The following is a 25,349-nucleotide window of genomic DNA, read 5'->3' on the forward strand; positions in this document are numbered from 1 at the left end:
CCCTGTAGTGCAGGTCCTACCTCACATCTCCTATTACAGTGGTTCACCACAATGCGCAGCTGTGGGAAAGCTGCCCCTTTAATTAGCAGCTTTTGGGGGGGGGGGGTTAGCAGCTTGAGAGGTGGGGGAAGCAGAAAGTTCTGGAACCGGGCAACTGAACACGGTGCCCGGGCGAGCGTTGCAAGGGTAATACAGTTGTGGTAGTGCCCCCCTCCTCTCATTTGGTGTTTAATTTTGGAATAATATAAATCTTATGTCGCTGCAATGATGAGCAGACTCGGAGTTCCCGCTGTCCGGGCGTTCCTCCTCATCGCTCCCAACACATCTTGGCTGACTTTTTTGTGCAGACGTTTTGAAAGCTCGGCGGTTTACCTGAACGAAGCCTCTCCGATCAAGCGGTCGCTGTTTCTAATTATTTCCCCGTGACTTTTAAAGAGACGGGGACCGTTTCGAAATGAACGTTTGACTTTTTTAAAAAAAAGGGGAAGAGGTCGATATTATTTTGGGAAAAAAATATTATTTGGCTCTTTTTTTTTTAAAGTGCTGAGCCCCCCCTCCTTGTATTTCGGAGGGTCGGTGTGGAAATGGATTAGTTTTTTTTGTCGAGGGAGGCAATTAGGGATCAAGCGGGCGGAGGGTAAAGGGGGGGGTTGTTTTTTTTGGGGGGGGGGGTTGGGGTTGTCTGAATTCCGCCAGGTTAAAATGGCGGCTGCGAACGGCGGCGGGAACCCGCAAACCGGACCGGGGTTGAGCCGCTGGAGCAAAGGGCCCTCGGCAACGGCGGCGGCGGCCCGAGACGGGCCGGATCCCTGCCGCTCGGGCGTCTGCTACGCTCTCCTCTACCTGGTGGTGTCGGCCCGTGTGGGGCTTTGCCGGGACTGCGACAAGGCGCCGTGCATCTACGGGAGATGTGTGAACGGGAGCTGCATCTGCGACCAGGGATGGGTCGGCGAACAGTGTCAACACTGCGGGGGCAGATTCAAGTAAGACCTCGCCGATTTCATTACTGTTTTTTTAAAATTAAAGGGTGAAACGATTGCAAAAAAACAAAAACGAAGCCGCCTCGACTCATTCATCTTCCATTTTAAAAAAGAAAGTGCATTTTCAACACTTGACATTTTTTTGTTGTTTTGACAGTCGAAGTGAGCGTCAGTCGCCTGGCCACCGGTTCAGGTTTTAAATCATAGCATTTCGAGCGGGCATTTTCATTGTTGATGGGCTCGCGATGGCAGGTAGAGAGGGCTCCTCGCCTCGGGGCTGGCAATCACTGTGCAACTTCCGAGTGCATTCCTGAACAATTTGTAAATTCCAGCTTTGACACTGATGCATCATTTCCATTGCAGCGAACAAGGATTTTGCTGTTATCACCATGGTGTAAATGCGTCTCGGGACAGTCAACGCAAGATATTTCATTGCAATCCTTCGTGTTCAAACTTCAGTTAACCCGCATTCATGATTTATAAAGCAGATTGTAAGGCATCGGTGTTCGGGCCTTTTGCACTGCGTGAAATATTGTCAAATTGCTTTGGAGTAACAATTGAGCCATCTCACCACGAACCGCAGCGTGTTTTCATTTGTTCCGTTGCGTAACAGCAAAGTTTATTGTAGTTTTGTTTCTATTTTGGAATGCCGCTCTCTTGACAGTAAGGCGTAGTGTTTTAATTTACATGCTGCATCTACAAATGAATGGTTTCCCCCACTAACTCATCCAATTTAATCTGGCGCAAAGCGCTCTTCTCGATTAAGCGATTGATTTTGATGCTTTTTCCACATTGGAAATTATTTGATATCTGGACTTGACGATTATAGTGTTCCAACTATGCAGGAACATAGAACATACAGTGCAGAAGGAGGTCATTCGGCCCATCGAGCCTGAACGGACCAACTTCAGCCCTCACTTCCACCCGATCCCTGTAACCTAATACCCCCCCCCCCCCCCCCCCCCTAACCTTTTTGGACACTTAAAGGCAATCCAGCATGGCCAATCCACCCAACCCACATTGGATTTTGGTTTGGCTAGAACGTAAACCATTTTTTGTACTCAACAGGATAATGAGAATTAAAGTCCACCAAATACAATTCTTTTTCAACTTTCTGATGTGATTTATTGCAATTATAAAGGACCTATACTTCGAAGTAACATATTTGAATACTGAAAGTGAAAACAGTGGAAATCATTGGTTTTATGCCACTTTCGAAGGGGCATAATGCCATTTATATATAATTGGTTCTCTGCCTCTGCCACCACCCCCATTTCATAGACTTGAAGAGCAGAAGGAGGCCATTCGGCCCATCGGGTCTGCACCGGCCTTTGGAAAGAGCACCCTACTTGAGCCTACACCTCCACACGTCCTAACCTTTTTGGACACTAAGGGCAATATAGCATGGCCTATCCACCTAACCTGCACATCTTTGGACTGTGGGAGGAAACCGGAGCACCCGGACGAAACCCACGCAGACACTGGGAGAACGTGCAGACTCTGTACATACAGTGACCTGTCTGTCAGAGTCTGGCAGTGTTGTGCAAAAGTTGTTGCTTAGCTTCCAGAAAACTAGCCAAAACTGACTGCTGCAGACCTGGTTCTTTCCATTACTTAAATAATCTTTATTCCACTCAAATCCCATGACCTATTTACTTAAGTTTAAACACTGTCTCTAATTATCTACTCCCCAGGGATCAAAACAAAATCCCTTTAGGCCTCTCCTTGGAAACATAAGCAAGGCCACAAAGTCTGTCTGTCTTTAAATCATTAATATAATATATATTACATTCATCACAATACTGTTAAGTTATCAAACAGGCAAATGTGGGCTGATGCAAAGATGATACCTGGGAATTTAAGACACAAGCCCACAGCAGGCAGTGCATGCCATGGTCAGCATTGAACAGAATTGTGTATGAAACTGCTTTCAAGCTATAAGTCTTAACATTTCCTAATTTGTTAAATATGGTGTTATTGCTGAGAGGATGGAAGAAGGAATCTGCCCTGAAAAAGATGCCCAAGATTAAATGTCTCCTCAACAGAGACCAGGCACTGGCCTGATCCTGAGAAGCATATAGCAGACATGGTCAAATGGCCAGAATAATGAAATTGTCATCTGAAATGCAATATGTATGTACATAAGTGGGGTAAATCAAATCCAGAGTCCAGCAAAGATTTCCGACGAACAGCTAGTTGGTGTAGCTGCTTTATGGAACAAAGATGTCTCGTGTTGATTGCAGAAGACCAAGATCGTTAAGACTACCAAAAGACCTGTGTGCTAAAATTGGCAGTTTCCAGAGAATCAGCATCAAACTGCAGCAAAAATGTGAATACACATCAAGTCACAGTGGCTGAGATGCCCATGAGTTATGCACAGCAGCCAAACTGCAACATGGAGGAGTTCAAACAATTCTAGTGAAAACAACAGGATAACGTCAAGATTGAAGGTGGGACTTGTCTGCATGACTAACAACAAAATTGAAAAATTTAAAACCATGCAGAACATGAAGTTTCCTCCACGGGTTTTTGTGCTGCATTTTCATGACCACATTGGATGAGGATGGAGTAAGGTTATGGATTGGTGATGTGTGCGATAGGCATCTTGGACTAGATGAAGAATGCAGCTTAATAATGTGGGGCACGTTCAGATTCCATAAAATGGATAAGATCAAGAGGTGCCTGTGAAGAAATAGCACCCAACATCTGTTTAGCCTTTTCTTCGGATGTGTGCCTCTACAACCATTTTAAGGATCGTGCTCACACTCAATGGAATAGGTTGATGGTTGACTGGAAAAACAACCTCACGAAAAGTGAAAATATGTTTGGTGCCCTGCTGTTTAGTGTGGTTTCATTATCAAATGATGGGATGCTATTTGTGCACAAGTGTCATCAATTTGTTCAGAAAATCCGATTCAGTGGATGGAGAGGAAGATGATTTGTTGTGGAGGGATGATTCTGAAAGTCAGCGGTGCATCTGGTCCAGAGGGGGAATCCTTTAATATGATTTTAGTTAACCTGATTTAATGAATAGGATGAACAACTATGTGCCGGATGCCGAAGACAATGAATTTCCATTTTCCTTAAAGCTTTATGGTCAAATCATTGTCCAACCATTCAATAAACTTCATATTAAATTAATATGAATTTGTTTTTTGTCGCATTTCAAAACAGCGACCTCTCTCAGGCTGTTCATATTTTATACTTTGCATAAGTTTATTTCTCTTCCTCCCCGCCGCACCTGTTTTGGGAATGATTTTTGGAGGCTTTCAAGGTTGCCATATGTGTGGTGCTCTGCAGTAATACCTGTAAATAGGACAATTTGTTTTGGCTTTCCCAACATTCTGACTCCAGCAGTGACTTGAGTGTTTCAGTGTTGCATCTGATTGCAATCTGGTACGAAGAAATTGGGTCAAAAAAGAGATTAAAAATAGCAGCACCAGTGGGTTCTGGGAATGTCTTTTTAAATGGGAGGAACAGAGAAAAGAGTACACTAGTTTAGTAGGATAATCGATATAATGGCTCATGCTGATTAGTGTGGCTGTTTGAAGAACATGGTAAGGTAAAACTGACGCATATTGCAATACAAATTCAAGATACTATCAAACTCCTGTCGTACAATGTGTAGCTTGATAAAATGGTTTTGTAGTCTTATGAAAGCTAACATGTTTTCGATAGGAGGTGGTTGAAGGTGAGAGAGTGCTACTTTGAGAGAGGGTGTGGCAGATTTCAGAAAAGTTGGAAAGAATATACCTAATTTACAAGCCACTTTTCAAATCTCAGGCTGCCCCAAAGAACTTTACAGTAAATGAAGTATTCTATGAGCAATCACCATTTGGATTTAGGCAGTAAGGCAGTCAATTTATGAACAAAATGATCCTTCATACACCATGTGATACCTGGATAATCTTTGTTTATGAATAATAAATATTGTCCAGGATACTGGAAGGACTGCTTTACTCATCTTTGAATGGTCTTATAGGATCTTTTATGTCCACCTGAGAAGAAATATGGGGCATTGGTTTCATTTGAAGGACAGTCTAATTGACCATGTAGTAGTTCCATTCCAATGTAGTGGCAGCCCAGGCTATATGTTAAGTTTCTGGAGAATTTAATTTGTTCTCAAATTGGCATGAAAATGGCCCTTTCCTTGGCCTAAAAGGTTATATTTTGACAAACGCAGCATTAAGCTGATCAGTAAAAATGACAGTTGAGGGACGTATCATTTTTAGATATTTTTATCTACTTTTAATTTGAGATTAAATATGAAGGGAGTTAGTTTATAAAGGCTTGTTTGGCTCATTTAATGTTGCTTATATTATTTAGTAAACCAAGCTTGTGTTAATCTATTCCGTCTCTGACAAGGTACAACACAGGAAGCTATTTGCTTCAGTAAAGGGCTGACCAGAATACTTTGTGTGTGCCTCTTCCTCGTTTTATGCATATGTAATACAAAATATATTTGTACTTCTCAACCTAATGCAGTTAGTTCAGAAATAAATTTCTCCCTTTTACTTCCTATTCCAATGATAAGGCATTAATTACACTGCTGATGTATACATCATTGGGTGGTGATACCTTTTCTGTGGTATTCTTCCATGTGTGGTTTTCAATGTATTGGGATTTTTTTCACTCCTAAAATTTTTTTGGATTTAATACTGATTTCTATATATGTGCGCCTTCTCTACTGTTCAAGAAAGTGATCCCATTTGCTCAGATATCCGTTTATAGCATGCCCAAAGTGAAGAGAACCTTTTGGCTTGCTTGTTTATCACCTGTCCTTGCATGATCTTCCTTGATATCCACAGTTGACAGAGCAGGATGCTAGACAGAAAATTTGTTGTAAACTGCGAAAGCAATTAATCCCAATTCCTGGCTATAATTTTATGTTGTTGCAGCAAATGTTTCATACCTCAGATATTTTTGAGGGACCATGATATATTTAAAAAGGAAGGTCCTGCTGATGCAGTTTATTTTCTGTCCAAGGTTCCTTGGATTGTATTTGTTTCCAGTGCTGGCTTGTATGGATCGCATGTAACTCCTTTTATTGGAGGGGAGAGCAAAAGCAGGAAACATCGGTAATCGGAAAAATGTTAGAAGCTATTACTAAAGATGTTATGGCAAGCACTGGGGATTCAGGTAGAGTCAACATGAAAGGGGAATCATGGAAATATTGGAGTTTATTGATGGAGTCACATATGCTGGTGGATAATGGGGAAGCGATGGATGTACTGTACTTACATTTCCAAGGTACCATATCAAAGGCTATTGTGGAAAACCAAAAGCTCATGGTAGGAGGTAAAATATTGGCATTAATTGGAGATTGGCTAGCTAATAGGAAACAGTTGGCATAATGGGTCTTTTTCAGTTTGGCAGGAAGTAAGGAGTGTGTTACAGGGATCAGTGCTGGGACCTCAATCTTTCACAAATTACATAAATGACTTGGATGAAGGACTGAAGGTATGATTGCTAAATTTGCTGATGACACAAAGGTAGGAAAGTAAATTGTGAGGAAGACATAGGTTAGGCGAGTGGTGTTGCTTTTATTAGCTCTAATTCTGTCACCTTTGCTCACTAGTCGCCAGGTGTCTTTCTGATACCGCCACGTGGTTCAAGATCAAGTAATGATTAATAATGCAGCACACTGCTTAGTAAAAGTTAAATCAACGATAATTTGTTATATACAGCAATAAATACTTATACAATAATCCTACTTCTAGACTATTACCTACCACTAAAGGCCAATACTTAACTTTGGTGATGGCCCACCAGGTCAGGGAAACGAATGGTCTATCGAATTGGGTCTGGCCTGCGGGATTCAAAAAGGCTGGTATGAGTCGATAGTCTGGAGCACCTATCTGGTAGCGATCGCTGGAGTAACACTTAATTGTTTCTTCGTCGAAGGGTCTCGAAGGTTGCGAGCAGGGGAAGAAGGGTCGATCTGAACTTGGCCCCTATTTTTATAGTTCCCAGGGGCTTCCCGCCTCTCGGGGCAGACCTTGACCCTGGTTCCAAGTGATTGGACTTGGTCCCAATCACTTGTTTCGATATGCTCCAATAATGGGGCGATTCCTTGATCCGGGGGTGGTCGTCCACCTTTCTTTGTCTCAGCCACTGCTGGCGCCGAAAAGTCTGGATCGGCTTTATGTTGCTAATGTGTAGCAATTGTTCCCGGGGATGGCTGCTTAGTATGCAGATGGCTGGGTTGTTGTGCTGTTAATGGCTGCAGGTATCGGTCTGGGCCGACTTCCCCAGAGCCTAATACACTGTTTTGCCTGCAGCTGTCCGTTTGAGTCCTGTTGGCTGATGTTCCCATCAGCCTCTTTCGTTCGCCATTTTAGATCGGGGTTTGACCATTTTACTCGGGAATCAGCCATTTTAGGTGACTACAGTGGGCAAAGATGTGGGCAAATGCAAAATTCTGTTTTGGCAGGAAGAATACAAAGGCATATTCTAAATGGTGAGAGATCGTAGAGGCCTGAGATGCAGAAGGATCTTGGTGTCTGCGTGCATGAATGGCTAAAGGTTAGCATGCAGGCACAGCAAGGAATTAGGAAAGCTAATAGAATATTATTATTTATTGTGATTGGAATTGAATGCAAAATAAAGTAGCAAGGTTATGCTTCAGTTATACAGGGCATTGTGAGACCACATCTGGAGTATTGTGTACAGTATTGCTCTTATTTAAGGAAGGGTATAAATGCATTTGAAAAGGTTCTGAAAAGGTTTATAAGACGAATTACCTGGCATGGGCGGATTATCTTATGAGGAAAGATTGGACAGGCTAGGCTTGTATCACTTGAGTTTAGAAGAGTAGGAGTTGACTTGATTGAAACATTTACGATCCTAAGGGGTCTTGACAGGGTGGATGTGGCAAGGATGTTTCCTCTTGTCTAGAGCTAGGTGTCACTGTTTAAAAATGAAGGGATGTCCATTTAACTTGAGAAATGAGAAATCTTCTTTTCTGCAAGGGTTGTGTGTCTTTGGAACACTGTTCCTCTAAAGGTGGTGGAGTCTTTAAATATTTTTAAGGTAGAGGTTAAGCGAGAGAGTGAAATGTTATTGGGGGTAGGCAGGAATGTGGGGTTGAGGTTGCAATCAGATTGGCTGTTATCTTATTGAATGGTGGAGCAAGCTTGAGGGACTTTTTTTTTTCCTGCTCCTACTTCGTATGCGCATCTATATCTTTTGTGTTGGTGTGGGGCAAGCGACTTAAATTATATTTAACAAAATGCAAAATACTACAAATGCTGACTATCTGAAATACAAACAGAATGCTGAAAATACTCAAGTCAGGTTGCATCTATGGAGAGTAGCACAGTTAAAGTTTTGGGTCGATTACCCTGTTAACTCTGTTTTTCTTCACAGAAACTGCTGGACCTGTTAATTTACAATTAACTTGTGTCTTGATGTTTCAGTTAGGTGCAAGTTGATAGTATTCTGCTTCTCAACAGTATCTTGCTTTAATTTATTCTTGTGCACGTAATTCACTGTGCCAGACAAGTTTTAGTTTCCTTTTAAACTTATGCGATATCTTATAAGAGGATTTAGTCTTGAATAGCATATTACCTTGGATATTCAAATTGTTTCACTCATTTGATTGCTTTTGGAAATGTAGTTTTGGTTGTCAAAAGTGTGCCAATCAACTTTTAAGACATGATCTTGCAAATGGAAAATGAAACGAATAACCAGTTAAATTGTTTTGATGTTGATCATTGATGGAATAATATCAGCCAGAGCAGTAGGCAAATTATCTCCTCATCTTTGAATACTGCTATAGGACCTTTTTCTTTTGTTCTTTCAACCTGTTACAATATAGATTAATGATTTAGATGAGGGAATGAAATGCAATATCTCCAAATTTGCAGATGACATAATGCTGGATGGGAGGGTGAGCTTTGAGGAGGATACAGAGATGCTTCAGTGTGATTTTGAGTAAGTGGGCAAATGTATGGCAGATGCAGTATAATGTGGGCAAATAAAGTTAACCACTTTGATAGCACTATTAGGAAGTCAGTTTATTATCTGAATGAATAGATTGAGAGAGGGTGTTGTGCAATGAGACTTGGGTGCCCTTGTACACCAGTCGCTGAAAGTAAGCATGCAGGTGCAACAGGCTGTACAGAAGGTCAATGGTATGTTGACCTTCATTGCGAGGATACTAGATTACAGGAGTAGAGATGTCTTGCTGCAATGAGACAAGGCCTTGGTAAGACCCCGCCAGGATTATTGTGTGCAACTTTGGTCCCCTTGTCTAAGGATGAATCTTCTTGCTTTAGGGGGATTGCAACGATTGATTCCTGGGACTCTGCATGAGGAGAGATTGGGTCGGTTAGGATTGTACTCATTGGTGTTCAGAAGAATGGGGGGAGGCGGGGGGCGCGAGAGAGTCTCTTAGAAACTTATAAAATTCTAATAGGACTAGACAGGGTAGATGCCGGAAGGATGTTCTTGATAGCGGAGGAGTCCCGAACTTGGGGTCACAGACTAAGGATACGGGGCAAACTATTTAGGACTGAGATGAAGAGAAATGTTTTCACCCAGAGTGGTGAGCCTGTGGAATTCGCTACGAAAGAGTAGTTGAAACATTGTATATTTTCAAGAAGGAGTTAGATATAGCTCTTGGGGCTAAAGGGATTAAAGGATATTGGAAGGGGGGGAGCAACAAGCGGAAACAGTCTACTGAGTTGGATGATTAGCCATGATTCTATGAAATGACAGAGCAGGCTTGAAGGGTGGAATAGCACACTGGAGAAGCTGTCCTCTAGATGCGAACATACAAAAATACAAATTAGGAGCAGGCTCCTAAAGCCTGTTCCACCACTTAATTAAATCATGGTTGATGTAAATCAAGCTATAGCCTGCCATTGTGATCCCAAATCCCAAACTTCTCCATATCATCATCATCACCACACTGTCCTGTCCTACTTACAGAACAGACCAATTAGAAGTGACAACAGTGATTTCCAATAAGGAGGTAGTTCCCTGAGAGAGTCCTTCCCTTACCATTGATTATGGGCCCTCTGAAATCTTCTGGCATCTGTTAGAACATTGGCATGGAAACCACTTGGTGATTTCCTACCTACTGCCCTCATTTGGCTGATGAATTGGTACGTATTAATGTTGAACACCACTTGGAAGCCCTCACTCTGGGCAGGCGATGTATCACTGGACTAGTAAACCAGAAACCCAAGGTAATGCTTTCATAGAATTTACAGTGCAGAAGGAGGCCATTCGGCCCATCGAGTCTGCACCGGCCCTTGGAAAGAGCACCCTACATAAGCCCATGGCTCCACCCTATCCCCGTAACCCAGTAACCCCACCTAACATTTTTGTACACTTGAGGGCAATTTATTGTGGCCAGTTCACCTAACCTGCACATCTTTGGACTGTGGGAGGAAACCGGAGCACCTGGAGGAAATCCATGCAGACACTGGGAGAACGTGCAGACTCCGCACAGACAGTGACCCAAGTCGGAATCGAACCTGGGACCATGGAGCTGTGAAGCAATTGTGTTATCCACAATGCTACTGTGCTGCACCGATATATGTTTCTGGAACCTACCTCTTCATTCACCTGAGGAAGGAGCAGTGCTTCGAAAGCTAGTGTTTGAAACAAACCTGTTGGACTTAAACCTTGTGTTGTAAGACTTCTTATTAGACATTATAGTAATCCTTTTGGAGTAGTTTTAGTAAGAAATAGTTTTGTTGTAAAACAAAGTCTAATGTTGTTTGTTAACATTACCACATCAAGATTCAAAATCAGCATAATCAAAGAACATTACAGTGAGGGCACCCATACGGCCAGTGCCACTCTGCAGAACCAGAGGCCAAAGTTGGTGGTCAGTAGGTGTGCAGCAAGATGGCAGCAGTAATGGTGGCCCATTCCAGGGCACCGCCCCAGTTTTTTCACCCCCCCCCCCCCCCCCCCACCCCCCCCCCCCCCCCCCCCCCCACCTCAGCCGGCCCATGTCCGACCCAGTAGTCCGCAGTCGCTCCTCTCCATATCTTACCCCTCCCTCTCTCTCTCTCTCTCCCCCTCCCTCCCCCTCAAACAGCCACCACCGAGGTCTGATTTCATGATTTTTGGAAGCACAAGTGAACCGCGCCGTCGGGAACTGAGCCCATCGGAGGAGGGCAATCAGTGTAGAAAGAGGCCATTTGGCCCATTGAGTCTGTACCGGCCCTTGGAAAGAGTACCCTTAAGCTCACGCCTCCACCCTATCACAACAATCCAGTAACCCCACACAACCTGTTGGACATGAAGGGGCAATTTAGCATGGCCAATCCACCGAACCTGCACATCATTGGGACCGTGGGAGGAAACCAGAGCACCCAGAGGAAACCCATGCAGCCACGGGGAGAACAGGAAGACGTGCAATGAAGAGGAAAGCCAGATTATTTGTTAACTTGAAATTTACGCAGTTGTTCATTTTTGTGGTGTATATCCTCCCTAAATCACGGTTATAATCGAGGAATCCCTATAGTGCAAGAGGCCATTCGGCCTATCAAGTCTGCACCACCCTCTGGAAGAGCATCCTAACCCAGGCCCAATCACTCACCCTGTCCCTGTAACCCCACCTCGGGACAATTTAGAATATCCAATCCACCTAACCTGCACACCTTTTGGACCATGGGAGGAAACCGGAACATCCAGAGGAAACCCACGCAGACTCGGGGAGATAGTACAAACCCCACAAAGACAGTCACCAGAGGCCGGAATTTAACCCGGGACCCTGGAGCTGTGAGGTAGCTTTGCTAACCACTGTGTCAACATGCTGCACCGGATGGCCCGCTAATGCTTTTGCAAATGGTGTTTGCTGTACATGCGTTCCGGTACGCATTGACGCCGCTGGCGAGGCGACAGAGAATTGTGATTTGGCTTTACATCGGCACCCTCCGCTATTTTGGTGTCGGAACCTATTCTCCGCCCAATCGCGTTTCACGATTTCCGCTTCAACCAATGGAGAATCCCACCCTGTGTGTTTATTGGTGGCCAGTCACCTTGGGTCCAGGACAAAAGATGATCCTTGGGATAGTGTTCTTAATATGCAAGAATGCATCACTCAAGATCACTATTAAATTAAGCACATTATTGTGACACACTGCATGGCAAACAAACAGATTCCGAGCAAAGCTTTGATTTTTGTTCTGGTTCAAGCAAATTTAAAAATGTACATCAGCTTTTATAAAAGTCGATTTCAGACAAATTTATAAGCATACTGGTTTCCAAAGTGGAGTACAGCCATGGGGACCAAATTCGCAACTCAATATGCCAACATCATCATGCACAAGTTTGAACAAGATCTCCTCACCGCCCAGGACCTTCAACCGACGTTATACACCAGATACATCAATGACATTTTTTTCCTTTGGACCCACGGCGAAGAATCACTGAAATGACTATACGATGACATCGATAAGTTCCATCCCACCATCAGACTCCGCATGGAAAATCAATTGCATTCTTGGACACACTCATCTCCATCAAGGACGGTCACCTCAGCACTTCGCTTGACTGCAAGCCCACGGATATCCTCACGATGCTCCACTTCTCCAGCTTCCACCCTAAACACATCAAAGAAGCCATCCCCTATGGACAAGCCCTCCGTATAGACAGGATCTGCTCAGACGAGGAGGAGCGTAACAGACATCTACAGACGCTGAAAGATGCCCTCGTACGAACAGGATATGGCGCTCGACTCATCGATCGACAGTTCCAACGCGCCACAGCAAAAAACTGCACCGACCTCCTCAGAAGACAAACATGAGACACAACCGACAGAGTACCCTTCGTCGTCCAGTACTTTCCTGGAGCGGAGAAACTACGACATCTTCTTCACAGCCTTCAACACGTCATCGATGAAGATGAACATCTTGCCAAGGTCATCCCCACACCCCCACTACTTGCCTTCAAACAACCGCGCAACCTCAAACAAACCATTGTTTGCAGCAAACTATCCAGCCTTCAGAACAGCGACCACGACACCACACAATCCTGCCATGATAATCTCTGCAAGACGTGCCACATCATCGACATGGATACCATCATTACACGTGAGAACACCACCCACCAGGTACGTGGTACATACTCGTGCGACTCGGCCAACGTTGTCTACCTCATACGCTGCAGGAAAGGATGTCCCGAAGCGTGGTACATTGGCGAGACCATGCGGACGCTGCGACAACGAATGAACGGACATCATGCGACAATCACCAGGCAGGAATGTTCCCTTCCAGTCGGGGAACACTCCAGCAGTCAAGGGCATTCAGCCTCTGATCTCCGCATAAGCGTTCTCCAAGGCGGCCTTCAGGACGTGCGACAAAGCAGAATCGCCGAGCAGAAACTTGTAGCCAAGTTCTGCACATATGAGTGCGGCCTCAACCTGGACCTGGGATTCTTGTCTCATTACATTCATCCCCCACCATCTGGCCTGGGCTTGCGAAATCCTACCAACTGTCCTGGCTTGAGACAATTCACACCTCTTTAACCTGGGGTTCCCCCTATCTCTGGATCTGTAAACACTTAATTAACTGCAAATGCTTGCATTCTAAGCATTGTCTTGCATCTTTGAATTTGTCTATATATATATGTTTCTGGAACATACCTCTTCATTCACCTGAGGAAGGAGCAGTGCTCCGAAAGCTAGTGTTTGAAACAAACCTGTTGGATTTTAACCTGGTGTTGTAAGACTTCTTACTATGCTCACCCCAGTCCAACGCCGGCATCTCCACATTATAATGTCTAAGATTTAAGACAGTTGGATATATTGGTCGAACACTAACTTACACTAAGATACTCCAGAGCTACTCTAGTATGTAACTGATTTCAACTCCTTACTAACACCTTGTCCTGGAACACATGGTGCACCCGGGTCATGTGCCTGCATACTCATCATCTGCTGGTTGGATGCTAGAACTACAATAGTAAAACATATAACTTATAACACACACAGATGATGATGATGATGATCTACTCGTATACAGATGATAGTCTACCTGTCATTCATTACCCATACCCTCTCCACCCAGCCGCCGCCCACCCAGGGCAACACCCATGGTGGCCCCTACGGGGCCCATGGTGCATACCCCTGGCGTGGACAGTGGTACCCCAGGCATCCGGGATGGGCGCCAGGGCCAGAGGCCCCCACGGTGCCGGTCACTGACTAAGTTAGGGGTGCGGTGACTTGCGGGGACGGGGAAGAGTCTGTGGGGCCAACTGGGGCCACCATTTAGTCTGTTGGACCAATGGTGGCCTTCCTGCTAGTTGCAGCAGCCCTGGGGTTGCATTGTGGCTGTATGAGCGGGCACTGCTCGCGGAGGAGGAGGAGGAAGCTACAGTAGCAGAGCGTGTCACAGAGGGACAGGTGCCAGCCACCAAGGTTGGAGAGCTGGCCGGCCAACAGGTCGAAGGGAGGAGGTGCCCAGGAGGCTCCGACAAGACCTTGTGTGTACCGGCACTGCCTGTCATTCGAGGAACTGCCGGACCGGGAACCCGCCAAAGACTCCGGCTGAGTAGAGCGAGACGGTGCAACATGTCTGCCAGATGATGGAACACCTGGTTCCCTGGGGGTATTGGGGAGGACACCCACTCCCGGTGGTCGTTAAGATGACCGGTCGCCCTGAAAGTTTACGCAATGGGTCCTTCCAGGCGCCGAGTGGGGACTTGTCTGGGATCTCACAGACCTCGGTGCACTGGTGCATCCGCGCCATCATGGAGGCCCTGTATGCCCATGCGGCTCAATACATCCACTTCAATATAGACCGTGTCCACCAGGATGCCCGAGCAGCGGGATTCGCCACTATTACCGGAATGCCCCGTGTTCAGGGGGTGATCGACTGGATGCATGTCCCCCAACGAGCACCTGCAGATGACCGGTCGCTGTACACCAACCAAAAGGGGTTCCACTCGATGAACATGCAGCTGATATAGTGACCATCAGCTGCGCATCATACATGCCTGCACCCGATACCCGGGAAGTGTACACAATGCCTTCATCCTGGCACACTCGATGATTCCTGACATGTTCGAGATGCCCCACTGGCTGGGGTGAATTGGCTCCTCGGCGACGAGGGTTATCCACTGCGGTTGTGGCTGATGCCACCTATCCAGAGGCTACAGGGCGACACGGAGAACCGCTACAACGAAGCCCATGCAGCGACCAGAAGTGTGATCGAGTGGTGCTTTGGCGTCTTGAAGATGCGGTTCAGGTGCCTGTACCATTCTGGCGGGTCTGGTCCATGGGATGGAGGATGGTGACAACCCGCTCTGCGATGAGCTCTGGTGCTTCACATCATTTGACAACGTCTGACTCCTGCCCACGGCAGCACTTTCCACCGTCCACCAGGTTGACCCCTACATGAGAGCTGGCCCATTACGGTCCCATCAAATCCCTGGGGTGGTGGTGGGAACAGTGAGGGGAGAGGGGGGATTGGCACACGTGTCACTGGGAACTGCAACTCTGCAGAGTCTCACTTCTGCGGCTGAAGTGAGACCTCCCATTCCTCCGGGCTGCCGACCAGGGCCCTCTGCTCAGTCATGGTGAGAGGCCGCAAGTCGGGAGGTGGTCCTCCTGTCTTCGCCCGCTCCCGACAATAGTACGTGGCCTTCTCCGGGGGGAGTGGGGGGGAGGGAGTTAGGTACTCCGACTCATGCAGCCCAGGGGTTGGGTAGCTGGTGGCCTCAGTGGCCAGGCTGCCCAGCCATGGCGGCCGGTATGGATACCAGCATGTGGAGCAGGGTGGATGCTCCCCGCCAACCCCTCATGTAGTCCCTTGCTTTGCGACTGCATCTCCACTATAGATGGGACTGTTATGTTCCAGAAGCTCGACCCGTCTGGATGGCAGCTAGTATACGGATCAGCCCACTGTCTGACCGTTTGCCCCCTCGGGTGTTCCTACCTACCCTGTGGCACTACCTCTGCATCTGCTCCAAGGCACGACAAATGGTGGCAGCTGGCAGCCTCCTTCCCAGGCTGGGGTATAGGGGTATCTGCCTCTCCTCCACCGAGTCCGCGAGGGTCTCCAGCTCAGTGTCAGTGAAGTGTGGAGTTGCTCTCCTTGCTGCCATCTTGATAGCTGGGGTGTTGTGTGTTGGGAGTGAAGTGTGTATATGCGGCTGCTGCTTGTCAGCTTCCTGAATGTCAATCGCGAATCCGGCAACATTTCTCATTAGAATTGATTGTGTTCCACTTGCCGCTGGTGCTAGCCCCTCAACAGTAGCTGAATCGGTCCAGGTGTTCCAGTTTTGCTGTCGTGAAAGTCCACGAATTCTGCGTTGGTGGAAATGGAGACTCCCTCCGGCAATCTTTCTTTCTCGTTAGTGCAACTCGAGCATGGAGAATTTTCCCCGATTCCCATTGTATGAAATTTGCAGCTGACTTCTTTAAAATTTAGAGTACCCAATTCAATTTTTCCAATAAACGACAATTTAGCGTGGCCAATCCACCTAGTCTGCACATCTTTGGGTTGTGGGGGCGAAACCCACGCAAACATGGGGGGCATGTGCAAACTCCACATGGACAGTGACCCAGAGCCGAAATCGAACCTGGGACCTCCGCGTCCTGAGGCAACAGGGCTAACCCACTGCGCCACCATGCTGCCCTTGTGCAGCTGACCTTAACTTTTATATACGTATTTCAAAAGAGGCATGAAAAATAACGAGATGCAATCTGCTTTGTATAATGTGATCTGAACATTCAGAAACAGCTAGTGCATCAAATTAAAATATACAATTGCCGTTCTATCCTCCAAATTGGATGCACTTGTGACTTAGCTCCTTTTGTAGATAAGTTTCTATGGCATTGGTTAGTCTGATTTTGCTGCTCAATTTCCCCCCTCAACTATACAGGTGTTCAAGTCAAAATCTTGACTGAATAATATCCTGCAGTTTTTTTTGCATCCATAGATAAACCTGCACTGTAGAAGGAGGCCATTCTGCCCATCAAATCTGTAACAACCCTCTGAAACAGCACCCTACTTAGGCCTACTTCACCCATCCTATCCCGTAACCCAGGTTCAATGAAGAGTGCAGGAGGACATGCCAGGAACAACACCAAGCATTCCTAAAAATCAAGTGTCAACCTTCTGAAGCTCCGGCACAGGATTACTTGCATTGCAACAGCACAAGCAGCAAGTTAGACTGAACTCAAGTGATTCCACAACCAATGGATCAGATTTGAACTTGTTAGTCCTGCCACAACTAGTGGCGAATGGTGGTAGATAATTAATTCACTGGAGGATGAGGAGGCTCCACAAATTTCCCCATCCTTAATGATAATCGAGAAGCCCAGCATATCAGTGCAAATGATGAGGCTGAAGCATTCGCAACAAACATTAGCTAGAAGTGCCGAGTAGATAATCAGCCTCTGCCTCCATGTGAGGTCCCCAGCATCACCGGATGCCCATTTTCAGTCAATTTGATTCACTCCATGTGATATCAAGAAATGACTGAAGGCACTTGATACAGCAAGGGCAATGAACCCTGACACTATCCCGCAATAGTATTGAAGACTTGTGCTCCAGAACTTGACATGCCCTAGTCAATGTGTGCCAGTACAGCTGCAACACTGGTATCTACCTGGCAATGTGGTACATTGCCCAGGTATGTCCTGCCCACAAAGCAGGGCAAACCTGACCAAGTACTGCCCCATCAGTCTACTCAATCATCAGTAAAGTGATGGAAGGGATCATCAACTTTGCTAGCTATCAAGTGGCAGTTGCTATGTAATGATTTGCTCAGTTTGGATTCTGCCAGGGTCACTCAGCTCCTTCCCTCATTACACCCTTGGTTCGAACGTGGGCAAAAGAGCTGAATTCCAGAGGTCAGGTGAGAGTGACTGCCCTTGACATCAAGGCAGTATTTGACCTGAGTGTGGCAAGAAGGAGCTCGAGCCAAACTGGAGTTTGGAAAGGGGGGGAACCTCTGCTGGTTGGAGTAATAACTGGCACAAAGGAAAATGTTTGTGGTGGTTGGAGGTTAATCATTTCCGTTCCAGGGTATCGTTGCAGGAGTTCTTCAGCTGCTTCATCAATGACCTACCTTCCATCATGAGGTCAGAAGTGGGGATGTCTGCTGATGATGTTCAGCACCATTCGCCGCTTGATACTGAAGCAGTCCAAATGCTGCACGATCTGGACAATATCCAGGCTTGGACTGGCAAGTGGCAAGTGAGGTTCGTGCCAGATAATTAGCATTTCCAACAAGAGAGAATCTAACCATTGCTCCAAGACGTTCAATGGCATGACCATCGCTGACTCCCCCACAATCAATACCCTGGGGGTTACCATTGACCAGAAACTGAACTGGATGATGGAAGTATTCTCCATGTGCCTGGATGAGTGCAGTTCTAACAACACTGAAGAAGGTCGGCACAATCCTGGACAAAGCAGCCCGCTTGATTTGCACCCCTTCCACAAACGTTCATTCACTCCATCACTGACGAGCAATGGCAGCACCATTTACAAGATGCACTTCAGGAACACGAGGCTCCTTGCGCACCTTTCCAGATCCATGACTGCTACTATCTAGACGGACAGCAGACACATGGGATGGACCCCCCCCCCCCCCAGCAGCTGGAGGGAAATTGTGACTGGGTAATAAATGCTGGCCTAGCCAAAGGTGCCCACAACCCATAAAAATGATTAAAGAAAAACAGTGTCTGTAGCTTGATTTCAATGAGCCAAAGTTCCTCAAGCTGCTGACACTTAAACTGCAGTTGTCCTTGCCCTGGATTACACCGATGTCCCAGAGTTCCCACATTCTGCTGTTACGACAGATTACCTGTCCTGCTATATTAGGTGTTAATTTACTTTTTAAAATTAATAAATCTATTGCTCCAAATGAGCTATTGCTCCAAATAAGCTTTACTGCAAAATCTATCTAATAATACCTTACAGCTACCAATTGTTCTTAAAAGATAAACTGTGCAAAATGCTCATCAAGCAACAACTCCTGTATGGCATTATTCAGTGAGTATGCTGTGTGACTATGTCCCAGACGCTGCCATCTTACCTGGTTCCCTGTCACGTCAACCCTTGATTTTTTTCAGAATCTGGCAGTACACCGATCAAACCCCATCAGCAGTACCTTGGTGCGCCCAGTCTCTCCTCTCTGTGTTTTGAAGCCTCCGGGTCTTCTCCGGCTCACCAATGAAAACCTCAACCTTGGGGACCATGCTCTGTTTTGACCCCTGCCGTGCTCTCTTGAAACCTCCAAGTCTGCCTCGCAGCTATGCCTTTTTAAGGCTTGATCAGTAGTCCTACTGTCGAGTCACTCTTGTCACTTTTTATGATGGCCATTGAGGTTCCCCACCCAGAGTATGTTATGTGCCCATGCCACCCTCTGTGCTTCTCCCAATTTAATTTTGTTCAGCGTGGAGGAATTGCTGATTCATCAGCTGGGGGTGGGGGGGGGGGGGCGCTGTAGATGGTAATCAGCAGGCGGTTTCCTTGCCCATTGATTTAATGCTATGGGGGTTGCTCCCTTCTCTCCTGAATATATGCTGCTGTGCTGCCACCTCTTGTGGGTCTGTCCTGCTGGTGGGGCAAGGCATACTCATAGCTGGTGATGGTCGTGTCTGGGAGTCATACAAAGTACTCACTGAATAACACCATACAGAAGTTGTTGCTTGCCTAGTCTGCTGGACTGCTTTTCCAAATTTGGCACAAACCCCGATGTTAGTAACATTACTAGGACATTGTGGAGTCAACATGACTGGTCTGCTATTGGTTATTATCAATGTTGGGTGATCAGTTTCATTCTTTTTCAAATTTTCTGGAGTAGTTTGATACAAATAGGTTGCTTGCTAGTTCATTGCAGAGGATAGTAACAGTCAACAAGTAGCTGTGGGCCTGGAGTCACATGTAGGCCAGACCAGGTAAGAACAGTTGATTTCCTAAAGGACATTTGTGAACTCAATGGGTTTTAATGGCCATTAACAATGGTTTTATGGTCACCACTACTTAGTCTAGCTTTTAATTCTAGATGTATTAATTGAATTCCAATTCCACCAGCTGAGTCCCCAGAGCAATAGCCTGGCCTCTGGATTGCTTAACCAGTGACTTCACCAATTTGCCATTATCTCCCCTGTGCTCCTTTTAAATGTTTAAAGCATGAGTAAATGTGATATGATGTCTGCTTACAGGGTCTGGTTTTGCCCTTCGTCTTCTGACTCCTTCTTGGGAATGCTTCAACACCTTGCACTTCATCCAACATAAAGTTGGGATGAGCTTTGCTGGTCTCTATCACACTATCACTTGGATAAGCTGTTCAGCCATCGGAGAAGCTGTTCTGTAATATTGCATGCGTAGTTCTTAATTCTGCTTGGGGTTACATTGGTAGAGAAGTAGTGATAGACCTTTAAGCGAGTCAGAATACTCAGAATAAGTATATTCATACTGTTATGGCCCAGGGTTTAGAGAACCCCAAAATGTATCATGGAGTTCACCTGACCCACAACTTTTAATAGATTGTGGTATGGGGAGCACACGGCCCACTCTACAGGTGTGGTACAGCAGCAATGGAAAAGTATTTTTTAAAAGCAAAACAATCTTTATTCTATGAACTCAAGTTAACCTTTTTAAAACATACAGTGAACATCTTAGCAACCATTAATTCAAATACAACCCCCAAAGAATACAACACTAAGTAATCCTTTAAGCTTTCCTTTTAACATCCATAAGACTTAAAACACCATTTACCAGAAGCATGTTAGGTTTACATTCATTACTGAGAACATTGAGAATACAGGTGTGGTACAGCAGAAATGGAAAAGTAATTTTTAAAGCAAAACAATGTTGATTCTATGAAGTCAAGTTAACCTTTTTACATTTTCAAGTGAACATCTTAGCAACCATTAATTCAAATACAACCCCCAAAGACTACAACACTAAGTAAATTTTAAGCTTTCCTTTTTAACATCCATACGACTTAAAAACAAAACCTTTATCAGAAGCACATCGGGTTAAAGTCACTACTGAAAACATTTATAATTCTGAATTCACCAAATGATCAAGAGATCGTCTTTTCATGGCAGAGAGATCAACAGTACACCTGCTCTGTCTGGCTTCAGCTCTAACACTGAAAACGAAACTAAAACACACCCTGCGGCAAATGGCCTAAAACAAAAGCAAAAAGCTGACACAGCCAGCTCCACCCACTCTGACATCACTGCAGTAGTAAACACCCATTTCTTAAAGGTACTCTCACTACAGATATTTATATACACACCCATTTATAAACCACCATTTCTTAAACGCACACTCACATGACACCTCCCCCAAGAAAAAAAATAAACCAATTTCAAGATGGTTTCATTTTTCACCTTTTCACTATCCTTTAAGAAATGCACACAGTAAATATACTTTTTTGTTTAAAAAAAAAAAAACAACACACGCAAACAGGTGCAATAATACAGTCCATTTGTGTTCTTCTTCCTCCAACTGAAATCCTTCCTGATTGACAGTCTCTTTGAACAGGAAGGTCTTTGCACGATTCGTCCATTTCTCTACGCCTCGGCATTTCTCTTTAAAGTCAGATACTTTAGTTCAATCTAATCACAGAGACCCTTGTAATTCTTCAACACAGGAGCATTGGTTATCACAGCTTTCAGGCAGTCAAATGCCTGTTGAAATTCCGCTGTCCACTGAAATTTTCGACGTGCCTTCAACCAGTCCATCAGTGGAGCAGTCACGCTACAAAACATTCGTACAATGTTCGATCAAATCCACTCATGCCAAGAAATCGCATTATTTCCCTTCGTCTTGAGGGTATCAGAAACTCCTCTAACTGTTGGTTTCACGTCCCGTGTGACCATTCGACTCTGTTCGATTGTATGGCCAAGGTAAGTGACTTGGGCTTTTCCAAATTCACTTTTGGCTAGGTTTATCACCAAACCCGCCTCCTGAAGTCGATCGAATAACTCCATTAGATGTTACAAATGTCCTGTCCATGTCTGGCTGAAAATTACCAGATCGTCGATGTATACCGCACAATTGGGTGATCCAACTTTGTTAGTTAACTGTTGAAATGTGGCTGGTGTGTTTTTCATGCCAAATGGCATAACTTTGAATTGGTATACACCATCTGGAGTCACAAAAGCTGAAATCTCCTTCGCCCTTTCGGATAAAGGTACCTGCCAGTAATATTTAAGTAAATCCAGTTTGGAAATAAAAGCTGATTGTCTCACTTTCTCAATGCAATCCTCCAAACGTGGGATTGGATAAGAGTCCGTTCTTGTAACTGCATTAACATTTCTATAGTCCACACACAACCGTTGGGTACTGTCTGGTTTTGGTACCATCACTATGGGTGAGCTCCATTGGCTGCAACCCACTTCAATTATGCCATTTTTAAGCATACTCTCAATCTCTTTGTTAACCTGTGCCAATTTTAAAGGGTTAAGTCTGTATGGATGTTGTTTGATTGGAACAGCATTTCCCACATCTACATCATGTCTGTGGTGAGGTGAGTACAGATTAACAACTTGCTTACCTTGCAGGCCAAGTCGATTTCAGCAGGAGCGGAGCAGGCTAGTCCATTTCAGCGGGGGCAGTGCGGAAGTGATTTCTGGGAGGTAAGTTTCTCCTTTAAATAAATTTTTTAAAAAATTCTAGTGTTTAAGGTGGGAACAGGAAGTCGACCCGCGGACTTCTGGGAAGACTCTCACCAATAAATTCTGGTGGAGAGGAAACCCGAGACACTACACGTGTAGTGTCTCCCACCGGCCCTCCTCCTCTAACCTAATAATAAAACCCTTTGGTGTGAGGTAAGTACCATATTTTAGTATTGTTATTAATAATATATATTTTTTTTTTTTATATATAAAAAAAATTTAATTTAGTTGTTAGCCAGATCTTGGTAGAAAGTTAGAGGAATGGCAGGGAAGGGAGTGCAATGTTCCTCCTGCAGGATGTTTGAGGTGAGGGATGCCGTTAGTGTCCCTGCTGATTTTACCTGCAGGAAGTGCTGCCATCTCCAGCTCCTCCAAGACCGAGTTAGGGAACTGGAGCTGGAGTTGGAAGAACTTCGGATCATTCGGGAGGCAGAGGGGGTCATAGATAGCAGCTTCAGGGAATTAGTTACACCAAAGATTGGAGATAGATGGGTAACTGTAAGAGGGACGGGGAAAAAACAGTCAGTGCAGGGATCCCCTGCGGTCGTTCCCCTGAGAAACAAGTATACCGCTTTGGATACTTGTGGGGGGGACGACTTACCAGGGGTAAGCCATGGGGTACGGACCTCTGGCACAGAGTCTGTCCCTGTTGCTCAGAAGGGAAGGGGGGAGAGGAGCAGAGCATTAGTAATTGGGGACTCTATAGTCAGGGGCACAGATAGGAGATTTTGTGGGAGCGTGAGAGACTCACGTTTGGTATGTTGCCTCCCAGGTACAAGGGTACGTGATGTCTCGGATCGTGTTTTCCGGGTCCTTAAGGGGGAGGGGGAGCAGCCCCAAGTCGTGGTCCACATTGGCACTAACGACATAGGTAGGAAAGGGGATAAGGATGTCAGGCAGGCTTTCAGGGAGCTAGGATGGAAGCTCAGAACTAGAACAAACAGAGTTGTTATCTCTGGGTTGTTGCCCGTGCCACGTGATAGTGAGATGAGGAATAGGGAGAGAGAGCAATTAAACACGTGGCTACAGGGATGGTGCAGGCGGGAGGGATTCAGATTTCTGGATAACTGGGGCTCTTTCTGGGGAAGGTGGGACCTCTACAGACAGGATGGTCTACATCTGAACCTGCGGGGCACAAATATCCTGGGGGGGAGATTTGTTAGTGCTCTTTGGGGGGGTTTAAACTAATGCAGCAGGGTCATGGGAACCTGGATTGTAGTTTTAGGGTAAGGGAGAATGAGAGTATAGAGGTCAGGAGCTCAGATTTGACGTCGCAGGAGGGGGCCAGTGTTCAGGTAGGTGGTTTGAAGTGTGTCTACTTCAATGCCAGGAGTATACGAAATAAGGTAGGGGAACTGGCAGCATGGGTTGGTACCTGGGACTTCGATGTTGTGGCCATTTCGGAAACATGGATAGAGCAGGGACAGGAATGGATGTTGCAGGTTCCGGGGTTTAGGTGTTTTAGTAAGCTCAGAGAAGGAGGCAAAAGAGGGGGAGGTGTGGCGCTGCTAGTCAAGAGCAGTATTACGGTGGCGGAGAGGATGCTAGATGGGGACTCATCTTCCGAGGTAGTATGGGCTGAGGTTAGAAACCGGAAAGGAGAGGTCACCCTGTTGGGAGTTTTCTATAGGCCTCCAAATAGTTCTAGGGATGTAGAGGAAAGGATGGCGAGGATGATCCTGGATAAGAGCGAAAGTAATAGGGTAGTTATTATGGGAGACTTTAACTTTCCAAATATTGACTGGAAAAGATATAGTTCGAGTACATTAGATGGGTCGTTTTTTGTACAGTGTGTGCAGGAGGGTTTCCTGACACAGTTTGTTGACAGGCCAACAAGAGGCGAGGCCACATTGGATTTGGTTTTGGGTAATGAACCAGGCCAGGTGTTGGATTTGAAGGTAGGAGAACACTTTGGGGACAGTGACCACAATTCGGTGACGTTTACGTTAAGGATGGAAAGGGATAAGTATACACCGCAGGGCAAGAGTTATAGCTGGGGGAAGGGAAATTATGATGCCATTAGACGTGACTTGGGGGGGATAAGGTGGAGAAGTAGGCTGCAAGTTTTGGACACACTGGATAAGTGGAGCTTGTTCAAGGATCAGCTACTGCGTGTTCTTGATAAGTATGTACCGGTCAGGCAGGGAGGAAGGTGCCGAGCGAGGGAACCGTGGTTTACCAAAGAAGTGGAATCTCTTGTTAAGAGGAAGAAGGAGGCCTATGTGAAGATGAGGTTTGAAGTTTCAGTTGGGGCGATGGATAGTTACAAGGTAGCGAGGAAGGATCTAAAGAGAGAGCTAAGACGAGCAAGGAGGGGACATGAGAAGTATTTGACAGGAAGGATCAAGGAAAACCCAAAAGCTTTCTATAGGTATGTCAGGAATAAGCGAATGACTAGGGACAGAGTAGGACCAGTCAAGGACAGGGATGGGAAGTTGTGTGTAGAGTCTGAAGAGATAGGCGAGATACTAAATGAATATTTTTCGTCAGTATTCACTCAGGAAAAAGATAATGTTGTGGAGGAGAATGCTGAGCTCCAGGTAAATAGATTAGATGGCATTGAGGTACGTAGGGAAGAGGTGTTGGCAATTCTGGACAGGCTGAAAATAGATAAGTCCCCGGGACCTGATGGGATTTATCCTAGGATTCTCTGGGAGGCCAGGGAAGAGATTGCTGGACCATTGGCTTTGATTTTTATGTCATCATTGGATACAGGAATAGTGCCAGAGGACTGGAGGATAGCAAATGTGGTCCCT

At 45.6% G+C, this 25,349-nt stretch overlaps 1 protein-coding gene across 2 annotated transcripts in view; it reads left to right on the forward strand.

The window, feature by feature from the left end:
* Positions 1-671: 671 nt before the first annotated feature.
* atrnl1b (attractin-like 1b) overlaps positions 672-25,349 on the forward strand; it is a 1,392,850-nt gene continuing 1,368,172 nt past the window's right edge. For both annotated transcript variants that reach the window (XM_072479459.1, XM_072479460.1), the window contains exon 1: positions 672-983. In XM_072479459.1, the coding sequence (XP_072335560.1) occupies positions 703-983 (281 nt within the window). In that variant the 5' untranslated portion in view covers positions 672-702. The remainder of the gene's footprint in view (positions 984-25,349) is intronic.

This window comes from Scyliorhinus torazame, chromosome 16 (genome assembly GCF_047496885.1).
Source record: "Scyliorhinus torazame isolate Kashiwa2021f chromosome 16, sScyTor2.1, whole genome shotgun sequence".
NCBI lineage: Eukaryota > Metazoa > Chordata > Chondrichthyes > Carcharhiniformes > Scyliorhinidae > Scyliorhinus > Scyliorhinus torazame.